We start from the raw sequence: 13,196 nt of genomic DNA on the forward strand, positions 1-13,196 counted from the left end.
TTTACATGCTTTTAACGGCAATGTTATTGTGTACGAAATCCCACAATAATTCATGAGAAAATAAGGCTGAAAATGGCAGCTCAAGGCGATCTCTAATACACTATTCATTATCCATTGTGTTCATCCCATCCTCAGCGCTAAATATCACTTTCCACTTAGTTGACAGTTTGACGCATTTAACCCATGAGAGGTCAGACCAATTACACTGCCTGACACAAATTAGAGAAATGCCATGTGCAAGAAGCACAGTAACAACACAGGCTGAGCAAGTGTGGGGGGTGGGGGGGGGGGGGGGGTTAATGCAGGTATTAATGTTTTGTTTTTGCTTCCGAGACCTTTAGAAATAGCAGGTATGATTTACCTTTGTGAGACAGTCGTGAGGACTCCCTTATAAAGTGCAGCTGCATAAACAATCCCCCAGTAGGTCAGCTTCTGTGTCTCCAGTGTTAAACTTAGAAACAACAAAATGAACCGAGGGTAAGGGAAAATGTCAGAATGAGTGGGCTGCTGAAGGCCTGTGTGCTCTTGCATGAAGAATTATTTTTCTTTTTTTCCACTAAATGGATCTGCTTTTATTTTTAATTTTTTTAAACTTATCTTTGGACTTTTTACTACTGCTTCTAAAAAAAAAAAAAAAAAAAGCCATTCAGTAAATCTGAGATGCTTTGCCGAGCCAAACAGTAAACTGTAATGTCAGAGCAAGGAGCCAGCAAAATGCTTTCCAGTGAGCATTAAGAGTTAGAACGCTCTGAGCTTCTTATCCCTGGGTCAGTGACTAACTATTGGGCTGCCTGCTTTCACCACACAGTGGAACAAACAACAATTTACAGATTTTCTCAGAAAAACCGGCGATATTGTGCTGCAGTTGCATTGAAGAGGAAATCCCTTTTCAGGTCCTCCCGCTGAGCTGAACAATCGGCGGGGGGGAGACCTGGTAGCGTAATCCGTGTCGTAGATGATATGTGTCAACTGAGTGAGCACATCTGCTCCGCAAATGAATAATGCAATCATCTGACATAGCTCGTCTGTGATCACGAATTATCTTTTCCCCAAATGCTTGTCACAGCGGCTCCCTCTTCTCGCCGAACTACACAGAAATGTTCTTGAGCGGCAACTCCTGGTCCCTGTGTTACCGTTACATAAGGTTGAAGTAAAATATTCATCAGGCTGCTGGACCCACATCTGTATGCAGCTGAGCGCTGAGGAAACACTTTTCTGTAAACCTGCTAACTACACCGGGGTGGCTGCCGCTGCTGGCTTTAAAGTGGTCTGCGTGCAAATGTGCTTGATTGCTTTTGTGTACGGCTGTGTTGCTTTGTCTGTGTGTGTGCAGCCATTTCAGACGGTGTGTGCATGGGGTTTCTGAAGTGTGTGCTTGTATACATGTCTGAGAGTCTGCTTGTCTTCATCAGTATGCCGAGTTGGTACTCTGGTGCATGCGTTGCTTCCACTTAAAGCAAACATTTATGTCTAGCCGCAGTGCTCCCAGACGCAGTTGTGTCCTCCTCCTCCTCCCCGCGCGCTGGATCATGCAGCAAATGAGGTCTTGCCTGTGCACGAGAAGGCAGTAAAGTTAAAACCTTCCGGGGCTTTCAGCAGGTCCATCAGGTCCAGCAGAACTGGCCGGCATCTGGCTGACCTATGGATCCCTAGAAAGCCATAATTCAAGGCTCTGCCTCAATGACCACCCACCACTCTCCATTAAGGGTTTACTGTTTAATCTATGTAACCAAGCAGACTACATTACATCACGTGGGGAGTTCACTCTCTCTTTTGATTGTTGCAATGACCGTTATTCAATTAGAGTGGATGCTGATTGATTTGCCAACTGCCTTTAAAAATGTTTGATTTTTCAATAGTGGGAGTCAGAAGTCCCAGTGACATCTCAGTGTGCCGGTCTGCTCAACGCTGCTGTCTGACTGAGGCTGCTTTGTTAACCTCCAGCTGTTTGAGCGTTCAAAGGCAAAAGAAGTGAATGCTGATGTATACATTGAGGATGAAGACAAGGGGAGATCAGAGAAATTCAGATTAAATATGCAAGGACAACGCTTACGCACGTTGATGAAGGAGAACTGAACACCGTCTAATGACGAAGGAATTCGAGCTTCTCCACGAGAGCAGGATCAAGAACTATGCTGAATGGGATGCTCATTACTGTGGGCCAGATCCTGCTCCTACCTGTGTGAGCTCCCCTACAGGCATATTTTATGAGAAGGAGAGACACACCGAGCTCCCGCATAGGGCTTAAAGTGAAATCTTTCTCAATGTGTGTCGATGAAACAAAACTACACAGACTTCTACAATTAAAAGACGAACAAAAAAAATCTGAAGTGCATATATTAAAAGATATAAAAGATGCTCCAAGCATTAGTGTGTTTGTAAATGTGTGTGTTTGCATGTATGTATGTTCTGTCGCATAAAGTTCATGCTGATTAACACCAGCGGCTTCAACACAGAGGATACGTCCCATGAGGTTTGCAGCCCTCTTGAAGCAGGGAGCTTAGGAAATACAACACAGACTGCAGGCTGTTGCTGGAAAGCATTAGATTAACTACTATATTTTAAAAAGTAAGAAACTGACACACTATGCACCTCATGGAAAACTGGGGTTGTGCCTTGGTATGCACACAGAAACCTTGGGCTTAAAGTATTGACTCTCTGTTTATCGGTAATATTCTCTAATCCCGCAACATCACAACAAAAGTGTTTTTGAGCTTATTCACAAAAAGGAGCTGAGCAAGAGCCGAGCAGAGAGGCTGCTGTGGAGGCACCGAAAAGTTACCCCGGCGAAGAAATTATAACTTTTGATAGCAGAACTCAGAAAAATGTTTAGTCAATACACCTGTTCAGCCGGCATAAATTAATAACAAAATGCATTTTGATCCACTTAGTGCGCAGTGTCTCATCCAACTGTAATTACCTGAGCTAAAAACATGTTTTAAAAGCTAAGATGAAATCTTAATGTTTGGCAAATTCTGCTGAATTATCTCCTGGCCAGATGAATAGTGGAGACGCGAGACCAATATAACAAGTGGAACATTCAGATTTATTTCCAATGAGAGACTAAAGCATTGCTGTTGTAAAAGTTTTGCAGCTTTAATAATGCAGATTTTTCTCTTGTCGTGTTTTTGGTTGATTACATAGTGTACCCAGCATTGCCATATTAAATGAAAACCTTTATTAAATCAATAAAAATCCTTGATATAGCACTTTTTCCCCCCCTTAATTTTCAACATTAATTGACCCTGCCAAGAATATGACTAATTATATTTGTATTCATTAGTTCTGTCCAATAACACTGCATCAGCTCATAACAAACAAGCTACCCCACACTAACTCCCTATATTCAACAGCCAGCAGGTGTTCCTGCAGCTCTTGCTTTTCCTCACCTTATGTAATAGTGAATCAACATATAATGATTTTTTATTTTTTTTATTTTAAAATCACGTCTTTATCAGAGTTCAGTGGTGATATGTCTTCACGCTGCTCAGCGTTCCTCCTGCCTGCTGCTAACACACTCGTCACTCCATTGAAGTCATGCATGATTCTGGTCCAGAGGAGCCGATAGAGCATTTAGCAACAGAGCTCAGAGCAATCAGGGACAATCTTGCATTTACATCCTTCATTGAGTAGTTTTATTACTGAAGAATTAGATTACTATCATTATTATCATTTGATCTAAGTTGCCCCAAACAATGCAAAAAAAGTCCTTCAGTTCGCCAGAGTCCGACTTAATTTCCTCAAATTGGTTGTTTTCTGAAAACGATGCTCCTGATCCTCAAAGTAACAACTCTATTTTCCACAAACAAAGACAAGCAAATGTCAATGAGACAAGAGGGATTCTTTTTTTCCAATAGTTTCCACTTTACTACATTTAACACGTCTGTCGATGTGATATTTTCCAGGACTCTGTTGATCCTGTGTGGCTCTGTGTGCAACAATATGACATTATAAGTTGAACCTGCAGCTCCTCAGCTGCTGTTTAGGATCGCTGACACTGATGGAGTGGCACTAAAGAAATGCAATAATATTTGGAGTGATGCAGCCAGTCTGTGAGAGTGCTCTGTGATGACAACGAACACCTGGCCTGCTGAAGTGTCCTCAAGCAAAGACACCGAAGGGGCTGCAGGGATGCTGCTCTGCGATGGAGTCGCCCTCCGACCATGCAGTGCTTTTAAGCAAGACATGAAGGAGCGGCGTTTCGATTGGAAATGAATTTTCATGAGACATGAAGGCGAGAGTAAAAATCAGGAGTCAGGGCTAACTCCAAGGACCTGAAATGCATTTTAAAGGTGTTTTACCAGGGAAAGAGTTCCTCATTTTTATTAGCACAGACTCTGAATGAGCCACTGACTCTCCGTTACTAATCAACACGACGAGAGAGATAGTTGAACTAAAATGCGTAATTACCCATGAAACCATTTCAAGCTCATGACAGGACTTTTAAAGAAGTGTTCTATCTCTGAAGTCGAAACAAGGTGTAATATTTATCAGTGAGATGAGTGATAAATAGCAATCACACCTTCAATATTGTAGGAACAGTTGGACCCGCCATCGCAGAGAGGAGGAGTTGCACGGTGGAGGAGTGGTCAGCGCCACTCAACCACCATAAAGTGGGTATAGAAGATAAATAAATAGATAAATATAGATAAAATGACTATCTGTGCTAAATGATGCCCAGATGTCTACCGATTGAACATACTGGTTTTATAATGTAAGAATCAAACTCAAGAGAAAGGCTATGGGCGTAAAAATGAAATCAATTTCTATTAATCACTTCTGGATTGTGACAGGCCATACGTCTCACTGCTTCAAAAGCAACTCCTCCGGGGCCACAGAGTGATGAGATTTAAAAAGGAATCTTCTTTCTTAAGCCATCAAAGTGTCCATTGTGTGGCAGCAGACATCCAACCCATATAGTTCCCTCACACAGTTCAGCAGCTCATGTTGTTTTCCCAGCCAGAGTTATTAATTATTAGAAAATTGCATATGAGGGGATTAATAAAGCAAAAATGTCACAAATGGTGCTTTTCAATGTTCAGCCGCCTCTCCTCTGTTTCCCCTGCTCTTTTCATCCAACAAGTGATCAAACAAGCCAATGAACCGCTTCAACGACGTCTTACCTTAAAGAGGCGAAGTATGTTGGCGACCATAATGGAAACTGAGCTGGAGGACGCTCCGATGACCCCAACCACCCTCTCGGGTTTGGTGATGATGGGCGCCCCCCCACCCAGACACTTGACGTCCGTCCCGTCCTTCTCGATCAGAGCCTGCACGAAGGTGAGCGACTGCTCCAAGGCGTGAGTGTCCCTGGAACAGGTGTCCAGGATTCGCGCTCCCAGTGTGATGTTGGGCAGCAGATTATTGTCATTATTGATGCGGTCAAGGGCGAAGAGCATGGCTTCCAGTCTGTGTATACCCTTCTCCTTCTTCAGCTCCCCACACGGCTTGCCATCGTGGCCCCTGGCGTGTACCGGGAAGAGCCCACCTAAGGAGATATCTCCGTCAATGCGGATGGAGTTCAAATGCGTGTGTCCTGGCCCTTTGGGTTTGGCAGCCCGAGCGGCCTTCAGGGAGCTGAAGAGAAGCAGCAGCAGCAGAAACAGATTCAAGCTTTTGCTTTGACTGCCGGTCCGATCCGGTCTGCATGCCAGGGGCTTATACATGACCACAGCCCGAGAACACATCCACCACAGCGTACGACCAAACCCCAGCAATCAGAAAACAACAAAAGCCAGGTATTATTTTATGCTGGCCAGAGGGTTAATTGCAATACCTCTTGAAGCAGTTGGCACAAAAAAGGCTTCCTCTCATGTCTCTCATCTCTTCCAGGCATTCAATTAATGTAGAATATGAGCCAGGCTCTCTCTCACAGGATGAAATCCTGCCCCTTTCTCCTCATTCACTCCCTCCTTCCATCATATGACCACAGTAGTGGGCAGCCGTTCTTGTTATTCACAGACTTTCCTATGGAGATCCTTCACTTGGGGCATTTGGAAGAACAAAGGTGAATGATAAGCTTTTTTTTTTTTTTTCCCTCTGTCTCTGTCTCTCTCTCTCTCTCTCTCTCCTCCGTTCTGTGTCTCTTTCCTCTCCACCTCAATCAGAAGTTTTTAATCTCCACCATTCCCCGGGGCAGGGATTTGGTATATGTCAGAGCCCTCAGGCCTGCTTAGGTCCACAGGCTTCAGAGCGAATTCCTGAAAGATGAAAAAGAGAAGAAGAGTGAGACAGTGCACAGAGAAAACAGAAAAGAAAGCACATGGATTTGTATTGGTATGAGATTTTCAATGCTGTTGTTTTTCTTCTCTTAACCTTTTGCTTGCAGTCGTATATGAATTGAAGAGACAGTTCTGCTCCCAAACTAATTTCTCCCTCTTATACAGTCTGCATATATTTAATACTTAGAATTCAAAAGGTTGCCATAGACTCCCAAGGTTGACAGAGCTAAGAATCACATCCCGCGTGTTTCATTTTCACCTATCAACCTTGTCAGTGGACGCACTTAGTCATTACCACATTGCTGTGACATTCTCAAACATCACGTTTCCGATTTTTGACAAAACTGACAAACTGAGAAAGTGCTTCATGATTCCTCTCGCAAAAGGCTGCGCTATCGCCAGTGGAAGGAGCAATTAGACTGTTGGTCTGCGGCCATACTTTGTGGAAACAATATTGTTGGGACAGTGGTTGTTACATTTACAAGCTCCTTCAAAAGCCTGTGGAATCATTACAAATGTTGAAGGTTCAAAGGTAGACTCAAAAGGACAGAATAAGCCAGTAATACCGTTGGTATTCCGTTGTACCGAATGGACCACTACTGCATTACTCCCATATTTCTGCATCCATCAGACAGAAATCAATAGACTATATTAGAATGAAATTCACATGTACTCTCATAATCTCGCATGTACAAGTCTTTCAAGACTGTAAAGTTTTTTTGTTGTTTTTTTTACAGATTAAATTATCTCCAGCAGAATTTAATTTGGTTAATACAAGGAATTGTGTAAAAAAAAAAAAAACTTCAGTGAGTTAGAAACAATCATATGAATGCAATGAATACAAATTGGAGAAAGAGTTCCTCCTTACACTCCTGGCTGAAAGAACATCAATAAATATAAGAAAAAAGTAGCTCCATGGCTATCTCATATGACCACTTCCTATCTAAATATGGGCTGATGCCCGATCCCAGCCCGCATAAGGTGAAAGACAGGATACATATTTGACAGGTTGCCAGTCCATCACAGAGCGAACACACACACACACGCATGTGCATGCAGGCACGTAGAGCCGCCAATTAACTTGCTGAACTTAACAAGCATTTCCTTTGAGGAAACTGGAGTGAAAAGCCCACACAGGTGTAGGAGGAGCATGCAAACTTGAAGGCGAGAGCGGAAATCACTATGCCGTCTGTTTGTTAACATAAACATTAATATTACTAACAACAACATTTTTTTTAATAAAATCGCTTAACTGAGTTGAATGATGAATAATTCAATTCCACTCGCGTGTTTTAACATCTTCCAAAAGCCTTGTTTGGCCGTCATTTAATGCAAAGTAGGAAAAGAAAATAATACGGATCCATCTGTAAATTAGGGTTAGAGGAGAGGGGAGCCAATTCCACCTCACAATGGAAGACTGCAGGGAGAACATGCAAACTCCAAACAGAAAGACAACCAGAATGGCCTTGAATTGGAAGTATTCTCACTTTTTTGAGCAGATTCAATAACACCAAGATGGATCGTCAAAATAATTCTGTTCAGAATAATCGCCATCTCATCACATGTCGGGCTCTTTCACTCCAAGAGTAGCTTTTGTAGATAAGACGAAGAAACACATCCGTCAAAAGAAGTCGTTCCATTATCGCGGCTGACTCGTGACTCCGAGCAGCCACTACAACAGCAGAAACTGTTTGGTGTAAATTCTTCCACAACAGGACATGTATATTTTACACATGCTCGTCAAATATACAGACAGAGCTTTGAGTCATTAAAACCAGATTTTCAGATCTTGGATGGTGGTTATGCCCCGATGCATTTGTTTATTCCTTCACTGCAGTGAGGATTATTAGATGAAGCTTCTTTGCCAATCCAAGTGTCGTAAACAAGATTGTCAGGTACATAATGTGGATTTAATGCTGGCTTTTCACTTCCTAAGCATCATCCTGGAAGGCACGTTCCAACACCATTATTCCCTCTCAGCTACTTTGTCTACCTGATACTGAGACACACACAAACACACACACAATATGCCAATGCCAGCTAGATGCAAATAATATGCCTCTGCAGGCCATCTTGGATGTACATGCCTCTTCCCTGTTCATTACTGAAACTGTAATAGGCTCTGAAGGAACAATCTCCAAGCACAGAGGCTCAGAAAAGGGCTGTACACATTGGTTTTCCAGCGGAGTGGGTTGAGGCCTTGGATCGGCAAAGGCTGAGATTCATTGAGATCATATTGGAAGTGACAAGGTCCTTTGAATACACCCAACTATCTCCTACTGAGTGAGAAGTAATTTTTCCAGACTTGATTCACTGCAGGTCCACTTATACGGCTGCAGAACAGATGACAAGTAGAAAGCCAGCCAACTCACCTTAGCCCCCATAACCAAATACAGAGCAAATCGTGCAGCAGCATATCTGACATTCAAGCAACTGCTGAGATAAAGGCAGTGAGAGCCGCTGCCGCTGCTGCTGCCAACATAGCCCCGTATACATGTAGTTTGGAGAGAAAATAAATAAAACAGACCCAGCTGTAAACACTGAGCAGTTCAAATAAGAAACTGTTGTGCAAGACAGCAGATTTCAAGATAGATCTCATCAAACTTTGTGTTTGTACTAAAGAAAAGCCAGTGGGGTGACAGCTCATATGTCTGCTTCAGACTGAGAAATATCAGCCGATCTACAGGGTTGTCTCAGGTGCAAGTGAGGGGAAAACGGTCTCACACCTCACAAGATCACAGGCGGTACTACTGCATTAATAGTCTTGTTTTTGTCTCATTTCAGGTGCATATATCTCGGGGCATTTTCTCTTTGACCGGAATGCAGATGATTATTTCTGTAATTTGGAAGATCTATACTGGCTACCTAATATTCTCTGAATAAATCATCTCACAACATATCATCTGAAACCTGAATCCTATTTTAATGAAGCAGCCGGGTCAGCAAAAACCACCTTCAGACTTCGCGATAGCATGACATCCAATAATGTAGTGACTCATATTAAAAAGTAGAATTAGAAATTAGGTTGCACGCGGTCAGTGGCTTCACGGAATATCTCATTTCCTCAGCCTGCAGATGCACCACAGTTTGGCTTTTCTTTCAACACACTGCAACCAACACAGTGATCGTGAAGAAAACAAAGTCTCGAAGGCTCTGAATGAACGCTTAATGGCATACCTCTACGAACATGTTCGACACAGACTTAAGAAAAACAACACCAGCCACAAAATGTCAAAGACGGCTGCAGGAATTACTGGCAATTCATATCAGGAGGACAACCTTTCCTCAGGTACAAAAGCATATTTCAGAACAGACTATGCATTCATTTCAAAAGGCCATACAATAACCTTCAGGCAAACAGAAAAAAGTTGCACGGCCTTGCAAGCTACTGCACAAAGCTGAATCTCCGGGGATTTCTTAATTCTGTCCAAGTCAAAACCTGTTATTATAGTGACTCGGAGAATTATTTTGTGCTCGCTTGTGTCTTTAAAGGTTTGATGTTGGCTAAATATCCGTTTCAATCCATCATCAGAGGCTCATCTTGTTCTCTATCCATGATTGAAATTTCAAAGTGGTCAATAGTTTTTAATGTGCACGGGAAGACATGGTGTAGGCGTCGTTTTACATCAGGCCCACTCTTGTTTTGCTCTTGCATCTGTTACCAGGGCAGGTTGTGCACAAACTATTTAAATATTCAGGAAGTGTTTGAACAATATGTTGATGTTTACGGGAAGTACAGGGGCAGAACACGCCATATGGACGAATATATATGTCCTCTATGGTTTATCAATGATTATAAGAAAACTACACTTTTGCGAACAAACGTCAAGTGAACAACTTTTACGCTTGTTCAATAAAAATCTAATCACTCCTAATTTTTCTGTCAGAAAAACAAAGAATCACACAATTTAACTCACCTCTCTCAGGCAGTTGAAGTGATCAAAATCATTTCCCCCACAGTGAACAACATTCAGTTTTTAAGACCTCATCATCTTCCTGGGTGTTTGACAGATTTCCTTCACTTATTTCTGTACTTCAAAACAATATGTCCTTTTTTCTTTTTTCTTTTCCTGTAGCTACATTCCATTTCATGCTTATTAGTTGTTGTTTTTTTTTTATCATCTGTTTAATATGGGCCCTTTCCATTTTGTATTTGTTTCTTTAAGCAGTCATTAAAGTTAACTTCCTTCTAAGTTAACTTCTCTTCTTTAGTAGTAATCTTGTGCTTGTCATTTTTGTAATTTGACACCAGCCTGACTTTTTTGTCTCATTAGAAAGAAAATATTAGCATATTTTGAATGTTATTACAGCAAAACATCAAAAAAAAAAAAGATTGAACAAGGTATTGAATAAGGTAGGAGAATTAATTGACAAAAATTAAAAACTGCAGGAGCCGTCAACATCCAGTTGGGTTAATTTGGCAAATGTAACACGACTGGTTGTAACAGGAATGTTTCGGAGAAGCACAGCCTGTCAGTTTAATGGATTGGCGGAGGCTTACCGTGTCACACTGCGTCTACGAATCATGAAATCATTTCGGAAAAACTTTACACTTGGTAAAATTCTGAAGACTTAAAACATGGCAGTACCTATAGTGTATAACCCATCGCCTGGAAATAACCACTCCTGCATGATTTGGCTTCCTCTCTGCTGCAACACGCTTGATTACAACAAGGGACTCATTACTGTGTGTTCGTGGGAGCATCATTTCTTTCAGGTGTGCTGAAGCAGGGGAGCCATCTAAAACATGCAGAGCAGGAGCTCTGCAGGAAAAGGGTCGGAAGCCACTGGGGGATACCATCATGAAAGGATTCAAAGATTCAGGAGAAATCTCTATGTGAGAGAGAGAGAGAGAGACGGAGCTGAAGGTCGAAAGTCGATGCTTGTGTTTTCAGCTTTCAGGCGACATTGCATGTAAAAACAGGCATGATTCTCTACTGGATATCACTGCATGGACTCAGGGACACTTCCTGTATGTGGGAAAACTGTTCTTTACTAAATTAGATTTTTTTTTGGGGGGGGGGCCATGGATGCTGTTTTCCTGCAAGCTGAAAGAGTAAGACCATACGCCTTGTTCTCAGTGTCCGTACAAAAGTCTGCATCTCCAACGGTATGCGGTGAGATTGTGTTTGTGCTGGTGGCCTGGGCAGCTTACACATCCGTAAAGGCAGCAGCAACACTGAAATTTACATTAAGCTTTCAGAGCAACATCCAGACGACATTTCCATCAAGAAATACATTGGGAATTTCACCAAGAAGCTACTAAACTTGCACACTGCAGCCATCGGCATGGCTTCACAGTAGAACAGTGGGGGGGGTTCTGAACTGACCTGCCTGCTTTTACAAATAGAAAACATTTGGCACAGTCGTGACACAAAAAAATAAACTGCTGAGAACCAAGAATCCTGCATCACACAATAATAAGACAACAGTCTTCCTCCCAAACTGCAATCAATAATCTTATCAAACATTTAAAACTGTTGGTTAAAAAAAAGACAGGCTGCTGCACTGTGCTCAACATGGCTTTGCACCAACCTTTTTTCTGTCGTGTTGCTGCTTTCAAATTGAAATATTTTCGATGAAATAATTCAATGTTCCTGCTTCGACATCTGACATGTTGTTTGTGTTGTTCTGGGACTAGAACACGAGTGTATGACATGCAAATCAACGCATTTTGTTTTTATTTGCTTTAAACACAGCGTCCTAGGTTTTCTGGATTTGGGGTTTGCATGAACGCAAACTAACATCAGGAATGCACAAGAAAAGAAGGAAATGTTATTCATGTAGGGTTTTTTTCTCCCAAAACATGACAGGATTCAGAAAGCTGAGCTGAATAAACACTTTTATTTGACAAAAAGCAGACAACATTAGGACCACGTTATAATAACGCTCTCCACCATAAATCTAACGTTGTGACTGTTTCAATCTCGCGAAAGACAACCTCGGCACAACTTTTGAATTCCAATATACAGAACAAAAAAAAAAAAAGGTGTGTTGTTTTTGAGTTAGTACAGTAAATACTGAGGAGACTGGTGGTGGAGAAGTAATCGGGGGGGGGGGACGATTGCAAGCTTTCTGGAGACTATGGTTCTGGAGTAGCAAGGCCACAAACTTGATTTATTTTCACTAAAAAGCATAAATTCCTTCTGAGCTTCTCAATCCATCTGCCCTCATGAATGCACTTTACCTCAAAAAAAAATAAAATAAAAGGAAAAATCTCTTCTCCTTCACGCAGATAAATGTGTTTTGCAGACCTGCCCCTGCACCTATAAACCCTCTCATACTTTTATTACCTCACTGTAGAAATTTCCAAGCTGTAGTCCAAGCTTTTTACAGTCCAATCAGTCCTGCAAAAGGAACATTATAAATACAAACAAGGGTACGTCTGAAGTAAATGCATTATTTATTTTCCAGCAGATTATTCCCCTCTTCATCTTGTGAGACCAGAGCAGCTGCTGGATGGTCAGACCAGCCGGGGAAACTTTTCGAGATGCTGCAGCTCTCCTCTCACAGATGGGTAGGAGGGGTTCTCTAATTGACACTCCAGCATGTTGATGCTGCACAGCAGATCAATAAGAAGGTAGAAGTAGGCTGCCCTGAGGAAAATGAATGGAGAGAGCAGTGCTTAGCTGCACACACACGGTTCGGGAAAGGCTGCCACTATATTTTTAATGGAAGCAAAAAAAAAAAGAAATACTGAAATGAGCCTTGAAAGGATATATTGATACAGTGGATCAAACTTGTAAGTGAGCTAGAGGTACTACTTTTTTGGGTTTTTTTTTGTGAGAGTCGCAAAATCTGAAAAATAAGATACGGTCAAAGTATTAACCTGAGCTGTCCATCTGTCAATGAGCTGCTTCTCAGCCTCGTAATCGAGTCTGTCCCTTTCTTAGAAGTCTCTTCTCAGTGAAAACAAACAATGTGTACTTTACTGTATTTTCTCAAATCACACACTTGCACTGCTTCACAAAACCA

General features: G+C 41.9%; 1 protein-coding gene across 2 annotated transcripts in view; it reads right to left on the bottom strand.

Annotated features, from left to right (window-relative positions):
• Window positions 1–13,196, bottom strand: part of LOC308109110 (metabotropic glutamate receptor 4-like) — a 187,143-nt gene that overhangs the window by 142,712 nt on the left and 31,235 nt on the right. Inside the window, exon 2 of one of the 2 annotated variants that reach the window (XR_013935317.1) lies at window positions 5,124–6,200. Coding sequence is in view for 1 of the 2 variants with exons in the window: in XM_080462482.1 (XP_080318608.1) it covers window positions 5,124–5,687 (564 nt within the window). In the remaining variant the exon portion in view is untranslated. Of the gene's footprint in view, window positions 1–5,123; window positions 6,201–13,196 lie in introns of those variants that run through there. The other variant, XM_080462482.1, reaches the window with a different exon arrangement.

This window comes from Lipophrys pholis, assembly GCF_963383615.2.
Source record: "Lipophrys pholis genome assembly, chromosome: 4".
Taxonomy (NCBI): Eukaryota; Metazoa; Chordata; class Actinopteri; order Blenniiformes; family Blenniidae; genus Lipophrys; species Lipophrys pholis.